The following is a 19,103-nucleotide window of genomic DNA, read 5'->3' on the forward strand; positions in this document are numbered from 1 at the left end:
TTACAATTTTGTCTCCTGTCATAGTGACCGACTTCTATCTTGTAGTGTCATTGTACCCAGGGCATGGGAGCCAAGTGATGGGATGAAACAGACCAAGGGGCACAGGGTACTCACCGCTGCCTGCCTAGCAGCAAGAAGTAATCCACCGGCATATTGTCAGTTATTTAACCGCACCCCTCATGAAGCCTTTCCACTGCCTCTGCCTACGTTCCAAGTATGGGTTAGGAGTTTAGTCCCTTGCCGAACTGTGGTTCTCACACCAGGCCTCATCTTGTGGTCACCTCAGCTGATATCTCTTGCAGCTATTGATAGGGTGTTACTTTCAAGGCCCACCAGGTCACACTGCTTTCATCATAGGCTCAGTGCTACCTTCTGAAGCTCCACCATGGCCGTCAGCTTCACGCCCTTTGTCGCACACTCACTGGCTCTCCCCCTGATTGACGGCCGATCTGTGCACTTAAAGGCACCTTGCGTGCCCCAGCACTCTCTCCAAGGTAAGTGTATAAGTGTTACCTTGTCCTTAGTGTTTCCATCAGTCACTAAGCATTGGGGAGACAACTTGTTAAGGCCAACTGTCAGGCCCTCCAGTAGTCAGTCGTTGTCAGCAGCACACAGCGAGAGGAGCCGTTTCACGCTGTTGCTTCTTTCATGTGCATTGTAATTCTTTTCCCGCCTCTGGAGACGTGTTTCGCTGTCAGTGCAGCTGCTGTGCTTTACCTCCAGTTGTGTCAATTCTGCTTACCGCTATCTAGGGCTGCAGGCCTGTCCTCGTGGTTAAATCTTGGGGGTCTCACTCTGCATCTCACAGAGTCCCTCCTCGGTCCTTATCTTGAGCACTTTAGGCAGTTGGTCCCTGGTTAGTGCAGCTTAGTAGCACCCTGGGATCAGAGCGCTGGCCCCGCCATCCCCGTCTCCAGCCTCTGCTCCATGGGCGGCAACACACCATCAAACAGGTCTCTCGGGCCCGGGGAGAGTCTTGCTTCTTGGCTCTCCCACTTCCCTTGTCTCTCAGGACTCCTCAGCACTCAGTTCACTCGAGGGCCCCGGGATGATCACCTGGTTAGGTGGATCTGGTCAGGAATCGCTGCCTCCTATATTCTGGCTCAGCACTTGCCACAGTCAGCCCTGTCATGGGTGAATACACTTTTATGGTGATAAAGGTCATTTACTGTTTGTGTTCTACCTTGTACCTTATATGTGATGCACTTTTATGGCCATGTTTGTGTTTGAAATAAAGATTTTTGCTACTACTCCTATTACTAAATTTAGCAGTGCATCACAGTGTTTCTCTAAGAATCAGTCAGCCTTCTTACAGTGAAAATTGCTTTTAGGTGCTAATCACTGTAAGGTCATGTTTACCATTAACCATCTACATATCCTACTTTTAAATACCATGCACCATGTCTTATGGGCTAAAAGGCCAATTTAGGTGTGACTCACTAATATTTAAAAGGAAGATATAGACCTGTCAGAAGGGGTTATTTTGATCGATTGAATTACAGTTTTTGAACAGCTTCAATCAGGATACAATAGTGAGTGTGAAGCCATGTTTGCGCTGTCACTGTAATTGATTGCACAATAGGTGCTACAGTTGACTAGTGGCATTTAACTAACAGGCCCTTGGTGCACCTTGTACATATACTATGGGCTGAGAGGTAATTTAAATATGCCACTTAAGGTTGCCAATTAGAGTTGTGGCAATTCAACCATGTTGAATGGGAGAGCACAGGCACTTTACTAATGACTAGGAGGGGTAAATTGCACGAAGCTTCAGAGCCATTAAAAACAAGGATCAGCAAAAAGATGAAAAATCCAAGGTGACCACACAAAAAATTAGAATTTTCTACCCTTACAGAGGCTTTCATCCATTGTTCTATTATATGAGCATTAACATTTTTCATCCTCCTACTTCATTAAACAGCATAGGGCAATGTGTCAGATCATTTCAGCCATTGGCTAACTTCACTGTGAGTAATGGCGTACTCCTATTTCAAAAGCAATACATCCACACACAAATCAAATTAGTTCCCTGTAGTGCAAGGGATTATTCTGATAGTGTTTGCTTTTCATATTGATGGGGGCTCAGCAGCTTTCGCAACAATAAAGTTTTGCCAGAACTATGATAAAACCAAACAAGCACTAAGAAATCCAAAAGGCTGGCAGTGAACACCCAACTAATTGGCTTTACCAGTTCTCGCCTTTACATATGTGTTTTTGAATCCAAAAATGTCCACTAATGAAAAATACCTTACATTTCATGAAAAATATGTAGGTAATCAAAAGCTCTGCACAATCGTAAAAAGCATGTTTCATGAACCATGGAGGTCACTCGATGGAATATATTGAGCCAGGGTCTTATTGGTGTGGGCAGGGAAAGTGCCCAATAACTGGAGTACTCTAGACTATTACCACAGCATCGTGACTCCTAGAAAAGTGGGCAACTTTCCAGCATGCTTTCAAAGGCAGTGGACAGTGGACAGTGGACAATTATCACATCCATATTCCTAAGGCATCTGTTTTTAGAGTAAATACAATAAGAGAGTCCGTTCCACAGCGCCACCAAACTAATATGCGTACAGTGTAAAACTGACAAATCAACATTAATAGTATAAGGCGATACCTTCCATCAAACTTTTTGACATGTGCCCTCACCCTGTGATGATGTAGGCAATGAAGTAGGCACTGACGAGGGTGCCCGCCCCGTGCTGACTTAAGCACTGACGTAGATGTAGGTGTTTCACGTGGGATGTGACATCATAGGGTCACGTGTTAGTCATGTGCCAGGGTCATAGCCTGTGTGTCTAGGTCTATGGGCTGTATAAAATGAGGGCCCTGTAGGTGTGCAACCTGTTCCAGAGCCTAAGAGAACAAGTCTGCACATGTCAGACATTCAGGACCAAGTGGTTGTTTGAGGGCCTCCTCACAGGGTGGAGCATTGGGAGTGTAAGCCCAAACCTCCACACTGCTGGCTAATCTAAGAAGAGGGGCTGGGCAAATCCTGTAGAGATTGTGACATATGGTTAGCGTTACCTGTAACCCCTCAACGTATCAGAGCCATCAAGGCATGTATGTGACCGCTATGTGTTGTAGAGGGGTACGCCCTTTTTGAACCACTGAATACATATAAGGAGCTGGCTATAGCAGCATGCCAAACCGTGAACCATTGCTCAAATAGGATGTCAAGGCAATATGAACAGATACGATCCTCTCACCAGAAAAGCCGCTACCTCAGGGGCCCAGAACACTAGCAATAGTTAATATTGGACCCTAACACCTCTGGTGTTGGATGAGAATGCACAGCAGGCTTCCCCTAAAGATGGGGGTTCCAATGTTACCGGTTTTCAAGAGGAACTTTGCCAGCGTCTTGAAAAGCTCAGTCTCAAGGATTTGCTGCAACTTATATCCCCTATTAAGGCTGACAGCAGCGGCAGCGAATCCTCGAAAGACGAATTAAATGATGCAATCAACTTCATCAACACTGAAGATGATAAAGGAGGTATAGCACCACCGAATTCACCAGTCTATGAAGATATGGGCTTTCAAGAGGACCCTGATCCAGAGGCAGTCATTGTACAGCCGACAAGTGTAAACTCCAAAGCTGCTTATACACCAATGGACCTATGGGACTTGTAAGATTACAAAGCAGCCGCAGAGTGTAGCGAAAAAGTTGAGGTTAATAAAGAATTCTATAGACAATTATCGTGTATACGCTGATATCATAATTTTACCTAATAGTTTGTCTTTTGCTTTCTGTTTGAATCATAGAAAACAACTGCAAAAAGAGATGCTCTAGAGGGGGCTACCCCAAAGTTTAACAAAATACATTTTTACTGCTTATGCTGTTCCAGGCAGTCTGAAAGTATTACAAGCCAGAACAAACAGCCGCGTAAGAAATGTGTTTGCACCTACAATAGCATCAATTTTGAAAAGGAAACTCTGGGCGTACCATATGACACCATATGGCCTGTTAAAGATTTTGCGGCAACTGTTGTGAACACATGTGTTAAACGTGACTATTCTAACGTGTGTTACAGGCATAAAATTAACGAGCCACAGCAGGAGGCTCACAATTGTCTATACGAGTCGTACCCTGCAAGAACAATTCAACACATATGTAGCCTGTTAGACCCATACAAGGTATATAAGTCGTTAAGGGTGGTGTACGGTTTGTCAGCTGTGAAGAAATGTGTTCATACTGATATGATTAAGGTCTTGGCAGCAGCGGTCAATGAGATCCGATACGCAGTTGAACCCTGCTCAAAACTCGAATGTATGGAGTGGCTGTGTACCGATTTTGACAACAGCTTTATAGAAAGGCTCATAGAAAGACGAATGTGTGATATTTATTATAAAAATAAAAGAATGAGGTCTTTAGCCCCACGAAAGTTGTAAAAAAAAAAAAACAGAGGTCGTGGATAGCAGACCATATCTTTGTTATTTAACGCTACATACTTACTCACGTTTAGGACACGAATCAGAGTGTTGAGGTGCAAGATGTCAATGAGTTACATCCAGGATACATCTGTATTGGGAGATTGACATATGTGCTGGTTAAAGAAAGAATAGCTGAAATACACCCTGTGACTCTCTGTTATCTGAACATTTCGGAACCTCCAGCTACGTTGCAGTGTGACAGCCCTGTATGTATCGCCAACTGGTGTATCAACGCGTGGCTACCCTCAACAGATAAATACTGGAGCGCGTACAAAGACCGTGCGCATTAGTTAAGACTTTCACCATCGACTGGGCTACACTGTGCTTTGGAAATCATGACTGAAGATTATTTCACAAATAAAGGTTCTGTATTGTCTGACCTAGAACTGTATGAACTGTTGACTGCTGTCAGTATCCTGAGCATTCAGAGTTATACGCGGGGGAGCGGAAAGTCATGTCTAGAGTTATTTAGTGTATAGCTATAAAAATATCAAAGCTTGTGACGCTGAGACCTCGTAGAAGGAACGGCTCTGAGTAATATGTGTACCATGTGTCGTACTATGTATACATGGTCAAAAGGCCTCACAGTGTCCAGCAGCGTTGACAGCTGCAAACTATTTATGGTAAAATGTTAAGTACACTGTGTTTATATTGTGCTGACACTTTTATTTTTTTATGTTTAATAAAACAACCTTACACAAACAAACGTCTTTCATTTCATTTTATTTTTTTATGTTTAATAAAACAACCTTACACAAACAAACGTCTTTCATTTCATGGTTGCGCTGTGTGCTGGCATGACAGGGTCTGGTTGAAGGAAGCTTTATTACGATACACTAGGGGTTGGAAGCTTTGGATGTGCCGAAGCTCTGTTTAGAAGGGCTCGAGTTGAAAAGGGGTGAAGTCTTGGTTATCGGGGGAAGAGGCGTATTCAGTGCACAAACCAGCCAGGAGACGTTTTAGGAGGAGGGCCACAATTGTTAGCGCGCAGCTAGATTATCAGTGGCAGGCTGCCATAATCAGTCTTCAAGATCTAGCTAAGCATAACAACGGTGCAATGTATTTTAAACAGTCATAGACATATTGTCCAAGTACGCCTATGCAGAAGCGTTAAACGATAAAAGTCCTACCAGCGTCACCGTCGCCTTTAAAGTCATCTTCACAAGAGGTTGAATACCTCAAAAACTACAAACAGACGTTGGAAAAGAATTTTTAAACAAACCCTTTCAGAAATTATTAAAGCAGCATGCTGTTCAGCATTTTGTAATGCACACTGAGGTAAAAGCAGTGGATAAAGCGCGTTTTAACAGAACTTTGAAATCAAAGATGTGGCGATATTTCACAGCCAACAATACCTACAAATATGTGGATGTTCTACAGGCTTTTACAGATGTTTATAACTTCAGTTACTATAGGACCATCAAAATGTCTCCCGTGGAGCTAACGGCTGATAATTTGTTAATGGTGTGGAGAACTGTGCACAGGAGTCGTCTCACGGTGAAGGTTAAGAAACCTGTTTTAAAAGAAGGGGATCATGTCAGGGTTTCAAAGTTGAAGGGTGTCTTCCCCAAAGGCTACCAACAGACATGTAGCAATGAGATATTTATAGTGGAAAGTGCAGAGTTTAAAGAAGGGCTATATATTTACAAGTTGAAGGACTACGACGGGGAAAAGGTAACGGGGTAGTTTACAACGAAGAGTAACAAAAGGTGCCCCATGATCCAAACAGGGTGTCAGGGTTGAAAAGGTTCTGAAAAGGAAAGGCAGCGGAGCTAAGAGACAGGTGCTGGTCAAATGGCGGGGTGGCCCGATAAATTTAACAGTTGGATTTTGGTCAGCCCGCTGCACGGGGTGTGAGGCCGCGCTGTAAGAACCAAGATGGAGACCTCACCTTTTTATATTACGCTGCTGTCCAACGCCTCGAAGGACATGTTCCCCGACAATCAGATTTCTAATTATACAGTGAAACTGGGTAAACCGGTGGACCTGAAAGGGTCCTGGGAGATGGCCCTAACGGAGATACAGTACCTAGAACATGGAATACATTTGCAAAGCACAAGGCTAAATTTATCATAAAGCACTCTCAGGACTTCTTGAACTTCCCTGTGAGTTTCCCACACAAGTAGTACACCACCATCGCGGCGGTGGTCGACACCATCAACAGAGCTGTAGCCGAAATTGAAGAGTATGCGAATATACATCTGGTGTTGGATAACGTTAGAAGAAAAGTGTTTCTTAAAGCCCTGGAGCTCGATACCAGGTTTAAACGTACCGGTAAATCACAAAGGGCTTTAGGGACCGAACAACATGTAAAAAGACAGGTGGATCCAGACCCTATGTGTCCCGATATTAACAGTGGATTTTATACACTCTACATGTATAGCGATATCGTACAATCTCAGAGGATAGGGAATAGTTATTTGCCGTTGTTGAGATAGGTCCCGGTGAAGGGAGAAAATAACACAATAGTTAATATACAACATTACAAACTCGACTACGTGGCAATTTCTAAAAAACATTTGACACTATAATCATCATGGTCTGCGACGATCAGTCAGAGCCGGTGGCCTTTAAATACGGGAAAGTTATTGTTAAGCTTCATTTAATGCCGTGCCGTGCCACAACGTGACTATTAGGGAGTTGCGATGGTCATCGTGAAAACATACGGGGATCCCTCTATGTACAGCAGAGGTCTTCAAACTGGGGGGCGGGCCCCCCTAGGGGGGCCTCAAGTGATCCCAGGGGGGGCCCCAGACTCTGGCCAAAATAAATATTATACAGATAACTGGCCTTTGTTTTAAGCAGAAGCATGTTATTGCAGTTTAAAAAAGTTAACAGTACTTAACTGCAATGTTTAAATAGGTTTAGACATATTTAAACATTGCCATGTTTATAAAATAATTGTGGAAAATTCTGAGGGTGGCCCAAATGATTTTTTTTTTCAACTCGGGGGGCGCGGCATTAAAAAGTTTGGAGACCTCTGATGTACAGGGACTATTATAGAGTTCAGGCCGGATATGGGAACCGCCGCCCTACTTTCAAGGGCCCTTGTTATGTATGGGGCCGGATTGGGGGGCTTCTTTCGGAGTTTGTTTAGAAGAGCCATGCCTTTTTTGCAAAGATGGTACGAAATTGCAAACCTCACGTTAAAGCAACTGCTACGAACATAGCCCATGACGTTGTGGGCTCTGTAACGTCGCCTGTTGCCGAGCACATGAACAAGCAGCCCCAAGAAGGAGCTGGATTGTTGTACAATGCGCCTGCAGGTGTTAAAGGTGCAGGGGCCCGCCAATACCCTATAAAAAATTGAGGACTTCTTCAAAAGGTCCACACAAAAGAAGAGTCGCAAGACTGAAAAGGTCTTCCAAGAAGAAGAAGAGAGCACGCTCTAGTGCAAATATTTTTAAATCAGCTATCATGGCCTTCGCACACTGCGCCGCTGGTGAATGTGCCAAATCTGAGCTAGATTTGTTTTCTCTTAAACCCACACAGACCAGCATCGAGAACAGTTTTTTCATAGAAGTATCGCCTCTAGCTGCTCTGACGCAGCCGGTGCTGATAGAGTTTTATGTGTCAGGGTCCACGGATATGTATTTGGATCTCAACAACACTCTGCTACACCTCGTCTGCAAAATAACAAAAGCGAACAACACCAACATCGAGGCCGATGCTAAAGTGGCACCGATCGCCTACCCAGTCACAACCATATTTAATCAAGTGGACATAAACCTGGGTGATCGACTTATCACTCAAAGTGATGACATGTACGCCTACAGGGTCTATGTAGAGAGTATTGTAAATTACAGTTGCGAAGCCCTGGACACACAGCTTTCAGCTGGGCTCTTCTACAAAGTTACACAAGCACAATATGAGGACATGGCATTGGACGGGGGCAACAATGGTTTTAAAAAATGAGCCAGTGGACACTTTGATCTCCTGGAGTGCTTACATTCAGACCTTTTCTTCCAAGATAAGCTTCTCATCCATGGTATCGATCTTAAGGTCAAACTCAACCGCAACAAGGACGCGTTCTGTCTCATCAGTGGTGATGTGGAGCAGTATAAACTGGTTATACTGTCCGTGAGCCTGTTTGTAAAGAGAGTGAAAGTGTCACCGAGTGACAGACTGGTCTACGCTGAAACTTCACAACTATTGATAGCCAAGTACACCATTGAAAGAGTGGTTCTGAAGATATTCAGCATCCCTGCTGGTACTTGAGTAACGCAGCAGCAAAATCTATTTCTGGGGCAACTCCAGAAACTCATCATCATAGTGTTTGTGGACAATACAGCTTTAAGCAGGCTCTATACCTCTAACCCTTTCAACTTGAAGCACTACAAGGTCAACTACCACACTTTGGTCCACAAGGGAGCTGTTATCCCTGCAAAACCGTTCACCTCGAGTTTTGGAACATCCAATTTTGACAGGAAATACCTTGGCCTGGTCTCGATAACGAGGAAACATCTGCGTGACTCAGGATTCGTTGTTTCAAGAGTGGGGTCTGGGGCCGGCTACACACTGTTTGCGTTCGACCTGACTCCTGATATGGAAGACGGTGACCACTACAACTTGATCAAAAATGGAAATCTTAAAGCTGAAATAAGCTTTACATAGGCGCTGGCTACCAACGTGAACATGGTTGTGTTCCCTGTATTCAACAGCATCATCCAAGTCAATCACATCCAACAGATTATGTTTGACTATCATTAAAAGATTGTAAAATGGACACTGTGCAGATACGTTATTGCTTAAGCAGGCATAAATATGCTAAGAAATACTTTTTAGGTGTATTTCTTAGCAACGGGCTACAGGGTGAGATAGGCCCAGAAAGACCCTGCACCCTCATCTTTAACACGGACCCGCAATACAAGGGTGGTACACATTGCGCTGCCCCGTTCCTGGATGTAGACAAGGTTATAGTGTTTCAATCAATCATTCAGGAATTTGTAAAGCGCACTACTCACTCATGAGGGTCTCAAGGCACTGAGGAGGGGAGGGTAGAAGGGGTGAGGTGCTGCTACTGCTCGAACAGCCAGGTCTTGAGAAGTTTCCTGAAGGTAAGGAGGTCTTTGGTTTGGCGCAGGTGGGTGGGAAGAGTGTTACACGCTTTGGCAGCGAGATGCGAGAATGATCTACCGCCGGCTGTAGTTCTGGGGAAGCGTGGGACGGTTGCGAGGGCGAGGTCGGCGTAGCAGAGATGCCGGGTCAGGGTGTAGAAGGAGAGTCGTCTGTTGAGGTATTCTGGTACAGTGTTGTGCAGTGCTTTGTGAGCGTGGGTGAGGAGTTGGAAGGTGATTATCTTGTTGACTAGGAGCCAGTGCAGGTTTCTCAGGTGGTCTGTGATGTGGCAGTGGTGGGGGATGTCTAGGATGAGGAGTGCGGAGTTTAGCAGAGTTCCCACAGCATAACATTTATACAAAACCGATATTCAAATATGTAAAAAAAGCATCGCCCATTCTCGAGTATAACAAGATGCATGTACAGGATTCTCTAGCCATCACATGCAGGGAGCATTGTAAATATTTTATTCGTAAAATGTCTGTGGGTATGACGTTTAGAACTTTTTTTAATCTGTATTCCGCCGATCTAGTAAACAACAATGGTATTGTTATGAAATATGTGAATGAAAATTCAAGGACTCTGTCTAGCGTTGTTAAAACAAAATACGGTGTTTGTCAAACGTATAAGGCCTTATAACGCCTCTATTTGTACTGATGACTGTCTAAAATAAAAACATTTTAAACATAAATTGAGACTATGCATTTTTTATTCACCCACCACACATTTAAAAAACATTTTTAAAAAGATGCCTGACGACTGTTGAAAAGTTAAAATTGTTTATAACAAACAGTTTTCAGCGCAAACATTTACACGGGTAAAGAAATAAATGAAGCAAAAATCTTAGGAGATGCGCACCTTTTAACAAAACTGTACAACTGTTCAAATGTCATGATAACATTAGAGTGGTAGCCAAGTGTTCATTTTGAACAGTCTCTTTTTAGCCTCCATATGTAGAGCGTCGCTGCTCCTAGACTGTATTAGCTGTAGAAAGAACGGCAATGTTGACAAGGTGGGGCTCATGGTAAAAACACCAGGGGTCGGATCTTTCAAACTTTCAAGCCTTCACCGGTGGTTGGTGATACCGACGATCGTGGAAGGAATGTTGAGTTCTGCAGAGGTGCGGAGGAATTGCTCCCGTGTTGTTGGAGCGTTCTGGGTCAATAGTGTTTTGCTGTGCATGAGACCTCTCACCAGATCGTCCATGTGTGATCCAGCAACCGGTTGTCCCTTTTAAACGAATTCACCCCGGTTGTTCCAAGAGGTCAGATCTTTAGTAGCAGTCATTTTATTGAGCAGTATTTGCACCACCTCTCTATACCTCTGACTTAGATTTTTTAAAAGGTCTTCGACAAAGGCATTCGTGGGGGCTGGGGATCCTGGGTCTTGGGCGCTAACGGGTCTGCTGGCGGCTGTTCCGTGTCGGGGTATAAAGAGGCAATTCGTTTTTTTCAGCGTTCCATTGCTTGTAATACTGTAAAAAGTTTTTAAGGGCTCCTGAGTAAAGCCCCACTTTGTTGTGTGGTTTTAAATCGGTTCTGTTAAAAATGGCTTTGATCTCAGCATTGAGACGCTGCATCTTGTTTCTGCATATGTCCCAGACGTCGGTGGTAGAAGGCCCAACTGTTCCAGCTGTTGGCATGGCACAAGGTACATTTTTTGGGCATGCTTCATCAGGCCTTCGATAGGAGCCTGTAATTAGGGGTATAGCTATACCCAGCAGTTTCCCTATAAGACCTCCAGACTCTATGACCAGTTTCTTTTTAGAAAGGAGTGACGCTCTTTTATTGCTGAGCTTCTTAATAATGTGGCACTTCTTCAGCACGAGGAACTGGCTTGTTGATATCAGGACATTACCTTTAGGGTGTTTAGGGCTATTTCTGAAATGGCAGCCACTAAATCATCCAAAGCAGCGCACAGGATAGCCTTTCTTTTCAGGGGGCTGGCTGTGACCAGCATTTGTAGGAGGTTTAAATTACGCCGTAGCCGTGCAGACATGGTAACAATCTTATATTACAAGGTTTAGAGTGTAAATGTTATAAAAGTCTTTTTCAGGGGTCTTATTATAGGCTTTGGGGACTATTTTAGGCACGTAAGTGACTGGGAAGTCAGGTGGGAAAATACTGGAGCGTAGTCTGTAGTCTTCTAGAGTATTGGGTTTTAAATCTACAGTAAGTAGCCGTGGGGTTTTGCGGTAGCATTGTTAAATGCTTCCATGAAAAACTGCATGTTTCCGGGGTCTATCTGTTTAGCTATAATTGAAATCTGAAGCTTGTTGTTTTTTTTTTAAATAAGACCAGGTATGAAGCGTTGAGAGTTATAGAACAACTGCTCTTACCCTTGTGAAACAAGTTTTGCACAATGTAGCATATGCTTAGATTACGATGATGTGAATATTGAGTAAAAGCCCTCTCCATCTCTTCACGGATGAGATCGTCCACAATGACCATGTTTACAAGGTGGCTAGGTAACAAGTCGTCATCGTTGAGATTACTGGGGAGGCCTTCTATAAATCTGATGTGTGGGAACTTTAGGGATAGTTCTGTGTAAAGATCTTGCCAGCATGAATAAAGTCATACAATGTTGTTAGAGGTCTGAGATAAAACACCGGGAACATTTTCTAACAGTTTCTTTATAAAATAACTTTTACCGCTATTTGAGTGACCCGCTAAAATGCAGAAGAATGGGTGTTGCAGTCTGGTGTCCATAGTGGTTGGGGGTTCGACCCTCTAATGTCTTTTAATAACCGTACAGAAGTGTATTGTAGTCCTTGGTCAGGACCCTTTTATCAAACTCTACTTGCAGGGTTTTATACAATGGCTGTGTTGTAATTTCCGACCTTTTTTTGGACCTGACTATACTAGGGTGATTTACGACTATTGCTTTATTATTTTCGCGATCCCTCTTGCGCATTACTCATGCACCAGACCCTTCAGTCTGTCAAAATTTATTTTAACCGTCAGCGGTTGTGAAGCACGCTATGAAGATGTTTATATTGTTACTCATTGTGGGGTACTCTTTGGCTTATTTCCAACATAGAACGGCCGTTTCATAGTCGATAAATTTGCAACTGGACACGCCGCAAGAAGATCGTCTGGATCTGTGATGATGGATGAGTTTGACAAATTGGTATGCTGTGCTAATTCTCCCCATAAGGAATCGAGACAAAGCTTAGCTAACAGGCGTCTGGCGGGCTTAACCTTAATGAACTCCAGTCTCAGCGTAATACCCTCGTGATCGTGGTAATCAGCGATGTACTTTTGCTTTGAGAGCTCATTGATGCACCAGTCAGGATACCCAGATGCCTCCTATTTGTCTCTGAGAAACAAGTTGATGTACTCAGAAAAGAGTCGGGTTGTGGTGTGTAGAAAGTGCCAAATTTCCAGTATTTTATTGAGGCGATACCCTTTCTCGAGGGCCGTTTGTACCTCGATGATCCACCATGTCCCCTCCAGAAACCTTTGCTCATCACTATGTCTACACTTGCAAGTCTGTTTACTTTCAGCGCATGTTCAACATAGGGGGAACATTAGCTTGCCTTCGACTCTGTACAGAAGCACCGGGAAGTAAAGCTCCTGCGGAGGGTGGATTTGACACTTAACAAGACCAAAGTACTCGTCTAGGGACTTAAAGTTCCTATATATGATCCTAAGATGCCCCACCGGGTACAACTTCAGCTTCTTCACAAACGGATACAGACTGGTGAAGTCATAGTATTGTATTTTCTCACCCTCACCAGTGACCCGGTACAGCTGTATGGCATTTGTACGACTGCTGAATAAGACATCACTGGATTCTAACGGTGTTTTTAACTCCCGGCTTTTAAAGTAAGTGCCAAGTTCTGCATCTTTTGTTATCTCGTCTAACCACTCAGAGGGTTCTCAGAACAAAGCTGCTGTTTCAATATAGTGCACCTTTGCCAGAGTACGACGATGCAGATGTTCAAACGTGGTGCCCTGCAGTCTATTCAACTCTTGAGGTTTGTAATAACGTGGACACCCGTGGTAAAAACAACCGTTGAACTCAAAGGCGGTTTGTACCCTGCTAATTGCTGCATACCTGTCTAGGTAGTAGCGGCCCAAGTGGTATTCACTGCCTGCAGCGTGTGTTGAATGAAGATGTTCTCTTTCTCCAAGACATGCATGAGCCACTGAATAGACGGGGTGGAGTAACATTTCTATTTACCGTTTTAGAGGTCAGTCGGTACTAGAGCTATGGTTTCAGGTTTAAAAAACATGTGCTGATAAATAGATATGCACATGGAAGCCAGAGTAATGTCCTTAAATGGGTCTAGGTATTCCAAATTTTTTTTCCTCTTACGGGATTTGGTTTTGATAATCCTGACCCATTCGGCATCTCTACCACAACATCTCTGAAAAGGTTGCACGTTTTTCGCAAGATCATTATATCTGCCTGACAGTAAGCTATCACCTCTGTTCGAAAATGAAACTGATTTTCACGGTTTTCATCGTACCACTGTAGAAAGCTCTCTTTTACGGACGGCATCATGTACTCAACGCCGAAACTGTCAGGCGGAGGCATAGGACCGCTGTAATTCTTATTAGCCCATGTGTTAAAAAAGTGAGGAAAATAACCTTTACAGCCTTCAAAACCAAAGGCTTCGGGCAACTTACTCAACTTCATGGGCAGAAAATATAAGGTGTCTATGAACCTAATTTCAAAAGGCACAACCTTTAACAGCATCAGTTTGGATCCCTGGGTGACGAGCTCCACGTCTAGCTTTTCACGAATCAGGTCACGGAGAATGAAGAACGAGTTGTATACTTTTGAGTTTTGAGCCAGCATTGTATACTCGTAGTATTTCGGCTGCATGAACATGCTGAGGAAATCATTCACGCTCGACTGGCCTTCAAACTCCCAGTTTTCATTGGCTGTTAGATGATGGGCGTAAATGTAGTTAGGCTGGTGCACACCTGTCTCCTGCGTACACTCTATATCAAATACAATATAGTCTTCTGTTTTTGTCTGGGGAAGCCTTCAAGCATGTAACACTCGTGTGCTGTTCCGGCTATAAAATACGTTTTACACCTGGGACATTGCATACCTTTACAATCATGGTTGGCAGCTTTGTCGCGCCCGCAAGCCCAACAGTCTGATTTATGGATGCACTGTGCAAGACTGATGTTTACGTTCAAGCAGTCTTGCGACCAACAAAACATCTCACACGTCGAGCAGTTCACCTTCTGTGCTTCGTCGTAGACGCACCCGTCCCTCTGATACATTTTACAGGGCATTTCACACTAGTGTCTGGTCCGGTTGTTGTATATGTGGTTGCAATGCTCGCACACATACTTGGCTCCTAGAAAACCCTTCAGGTTCAAGATACCATAAAAGTGGTTTTTGTGATGTAGGTCTTGTTTTTCACACACTCATCTGTAGTGAAGTACTACCAAGAACCGCTATGTTACAGAACTTTTACCGTAATGGCAAAATGGTTCTCAAAAAGGCCCAGGTCCCCAAAATCAACCAGTCTGTGGGGCGGTATTTGAAGCACCTCGTGGGCTGCCGCAACCATAGACGTATTGACGTTGTCTGGGGGAGCTCGGTCCACCAATAACCTCATGATGCTCGCAGCCAGACAAATATTGGTAGCTCCGGTGTTAAAGTCGAGCAATCATTGATATTTCTTGATTTTACTGTACATGACGCTCTTTAAGGCTCTGGAAGCACCACTCCCAGGACCCCTAAAAATGAGGGGGATGATTCTGAAGGTCCAACACTCCATAAATTCAGCCTTGCTCTGTAAAAGTTTAGACAAGTTTTCTAGAAACATCACAGCATCAAACATATCTCGAGAGGACCATCTGGTGAACAGAGTTCTGTTGAGACTGTGTCCCTGAAAACAAGAAATTGTTAGGCCCCACATCATGTAACAATTGTTCTATGAGTGTTTGTACAGCCTGGTGTATAGCTGTGCAGGCCCCTCCCTGATTGGAGGAGTTTACATGGTCTAGGTTAACGAAACTAAACTCCTCATAGTGCTCTGTAGCGTTAAACCTCTCTACAGTACAACTATGCCTTCTGACACTTTCTAAAAACACCAGTTCTGAATCCTCAGCTTGTGGATCGCCGCAGGATGCAGGGCTCCCTGTGGTATCATTCGGTGGTAGTTTACTACAGCTAGTTGTTGGGGTATTTTATGCCACCTTGTAACGCTTCGTCTGGCTTTCTTTAATTTTTCTTATTAAAAGCTTATGGTTCCTAGCAGTACTAGCCCACTTCTGTTTCTTACAAGCTCAGCTGTTTTTAGACAACCGACCACAGCCTATTTGAACAATAATTGGTGCATTTACAGGAGGTGTCCTTGCCATTTCACCTAATACGGGTGGGGGTCCTTCAGGATGATAGGGGCTGAGCTAGCTCTGAACTCTACCCCATGAGGTCCTGAAAATGCCTATATTCTCTCCTAGCTTTATATTTTGAGGCCTTATGGGGAGTATTTTAGGTGTTGAGGGTGCTGCTTTTAGGAGTTTTAAACAGTTGGGGGTTGGCTCTCGCAGCTTTTTGGTTTTGAGCGTTCGTAAAACACATGGAGCTTTACTGAATACATCCTGGGTCTTCTTTTTACATTTAGCCCTATGTGCACCCTTTTTACAAAAAGCAGATAGTGCACTCCTTAGGGGTACATGGTTGCCAAGTCATGCCGATATTTTGTCTATGTCTGCCGTGGCTGATTCACAAGCTATGACTACCTCCCTTCTACACCTTGCTAAATGCAGGATTAACGCTCCCTTGGATGGTCTGGAGGACCCAGTATCAACTCCCGACATCCCCAGTTTTGAGGTCTTGCGGTTCAGAACTGATTTTAGTTTCCTAAAGGCCTGTGGTATTTCTTTCAGGTTTGTTTGTAAAACCCTGCTGGGGGTCAGGGTGCCACATTTTGTTCCGTTACGTGTGTCATTAGCTGTGTGTTGTATATTACTCAGAGCCACCCCGGGGATCTGATCACTGTTGGTAAAATATTAATAGATGGATTTAGATGTAAAGTGATTGGGAGATGGCTACTGATTTAGTAGTTTAAAATATCAGAGAGAATTAAAGTTCTCTGGCAGAGTTGTTTATTTGTATATTGATTTAATGTATTTCCTCTTCTTCAAGCTAGAATCTACATGCATCTGTGCTATATGCCTCATACTGTGACGCTGTCAGTATACACGTCAGCAGGGCCTTATTTCTGTCTATGGATATAAATGAATATCTATTCAAAAATAGCTATTAAAAAGTACATACACAAAGGAAATCGAATAAAAATGTGTGTGCATCAAATTATCCCAATGCTCTAACATAGTTAATGCTCTATAAAGCGTGTGTAGAAACTAAACAGACCCATCTGACTGCCCATGGTCAATATTTCTTCAATGTATTCTTTTGAAATATCTCATCTTTTCATTTGGCAGGCATGACTAATTTATTCTTAGTACCTTCTTGATAATTTATACTTATATATCAAACTCAGAATCCTGTTATGTCTGTTTTAATTATTTTAGATGGAGACACACCGATTGTACTTCAGCCATTAAATGCGAATGAGAAAACCCAGTTGATCGGAGACGGCCATCGCGGCTATCAGACCGACCATTAGGACCAAGTGATGAGCAACAGATTGCGACCACCAGGCACAGCCTGACTTCCTCCTTCTACACAAGCTTCAGACTTTGTCTCCTCTTCTGCTTTCCAATCAATAAAGATTATGTTGCCTGTTATTTCCTCGTGTTTTCCAGTTACCTTCAATTGAAGACCTTTCTGAATATCTACCACATATACATTTTGGAACTATTGTACGTAATGTTTGTCCAGGAGCTGCCCCTCTTCCTCCTCATGATGTGGCGCATCACACCTTCTTCCATAGGCACTGGAAGCAGGGAAACTGGGGGTGCTGAAGTTCAGAAGAAGAATGAGAAATAAAGATGACTTTAATTTTTATTTTTGACCCATTTCTAGTGCGTTCTAAGACGGAGGTCTAATGTCAGGCTATAGCTTCTCACAACTTGCTGCATATGCTTTTGTAAATGGAGATTGGTGTTTACTTTTCATTCTCCGACTAAAAGGTGAGAAGGTTTTGTAAAATAAACTGTTTCACAAGCTTGCTGAAGTACCGGTACATGGACTGTTCAAATATTTCAAAATGTATCAACAGTTAAAGCACGAATGAAGCATATTTTTGGGAATTCTGGAGTGGGATGGAAACAAACATTTTAGTAGGAGCTCCACACCACGGGAAAGGCCAGAATGGCCGTCCCAAGCATCAGGCGTTTCCCCTTGAGGTTAAAAGAGTGGAGGCCGCTTTTGTTTTTATGGGGTCGGTTTTGTAGCAGTGCAGCCATTTTAAAAGCACAGCAAAGTTCCTTGTTTAGTTAACAGTTTTCAGACAACAATAAAAGTGACAAGATAACTATGGAGATTAATGTACCAGCTGGAGATAGATCAGTTTCGTCTAGTGGCAGTTTTGACTCATCTAAGGTAGAGGCAGAGTGTTCATATACGTGCTGCAAAGAACATGTCTTATGCAGATCACAGAACAGTATTTTATGTTCAATGCTTAGTGGGATACTGCTTTGTCACAGAGATCCTTTTGTTACTGTGCAGTTCATAATTTACATTCATAATCTAGCATAGTGAGCTATGATCTGCCATCAAACAACTGCTTGGTACAGGTCAGAAAGTTATGTTTTTTTCCCTGTCTTTGATTATCCTAATCTTACTAAAAAGGTGTGTTTCGGTAGAAATAAATTACTATTAGCAAAGTCAGTTCCAACTATTGTGTTACGTTCTGAATCCTGAGTTTATGCTTCTCCAGACCAAGCACTCTTAAAAAATGCCTACCAGTATGAATGACGTGTGATCCCTACACCTTGTAGTCCCCTTTGTCTTTTATAACATTTTCTATACACTGATTTACACACATATGAATCATTGTCTCTCTATTTGTGCATGATGTAAAGTACTCCAATACCCGCTGATCAGAGAGGCACTATAAAACAAATGAAATACATGTGAGGGGGCTATGGAGAGATGGGAGGCACTGTTAGAGGGTGATGGTGAGGGAATCATTGAAGAGCTCAAATAAAGGTTGCTGTATCATTGTGCACTGTAAGGTCATCATTTATTACGCTTTAAAAACTAATACAATTGAATATATAATGAAAAATATGTTGTAGAATGCATTGTTTTGCCATTTTTTTCCCAAATATTCTTGACGGCGAGGGCCCCCCCATGCCCCATTGTAGTGGTCAGGCTCACTCGTTATGCACCCTAAGGGGGCTGGTCTGACAAAATTACCCAGGGCTGCTTTAAGTTCCCAGTCCAGCCTTGACTGACGGCCTGATTCACAAAGACCCTCAGCACTCATGGCAGAGGCTCCACAGTTGTGGCAGGATCTCCGCACTTGTGGCACAATGTCCGCAATGAGAAACTGCAGTGCGGAGATCCTGCCATGAGTGCAAAGCCTATGTTACGAGTGCGGAGGCTATTTGTGAATTAGGCCCTTAGTGAAATTCAAATGATAATTATTCACTGAAACCAGATTTCCACACATTGTTGTTTTGGTGCTATATACTTTTCACAGTAAATCTGCATGTCTATGAAAATTC

The 19,103-nt window shown here is 43.3% G+C and overlaps 1 protein-coding gene across 1 annotated transcript in view; it reads left to right on the forward strand.

The window, feature by feature from the left end:
* The window catches only part of DNAJC5B (DnaJ heat shock protein family (Hsp40) member C5 beta), a 244,606-nt gene extending 226,101 nt beyond the window's left edge, over nucleotides 1-18,505 (forward strand). Inside the window, exon 4 of the mRNA XM_069218903.1 lies at nucleotides 17,001-18,505. Within this exon, the coding sequence (XP_069075004.1) occupies nucleotides 17,001-17,095 (95 nt within the window). The 3' untranslated portion in view covers nucleotides 17,096-18,505. The remainder of the gene's footprint in view (nucleotides 1-17,000) is intronic.
* The last annotated feature ends 598 nt before the right edge of the window (nucleotides 18,506-19,103 follow it).

This window comes from Pleurodeles waltl, chromosome 2_2 (assembly GCF_031143425.1).
Source record: "Pleurodeles waltl isolate 20211129_DDA chromosome 2_2, aPleWal1.hap1.20221129, whole genome shotgun sequence".
NCBI lineage: Eukaryota > Metazoa > Chordata > Amphibia > Caudata > Salamandridae > Pleurodeles > Pleurodeles waltl.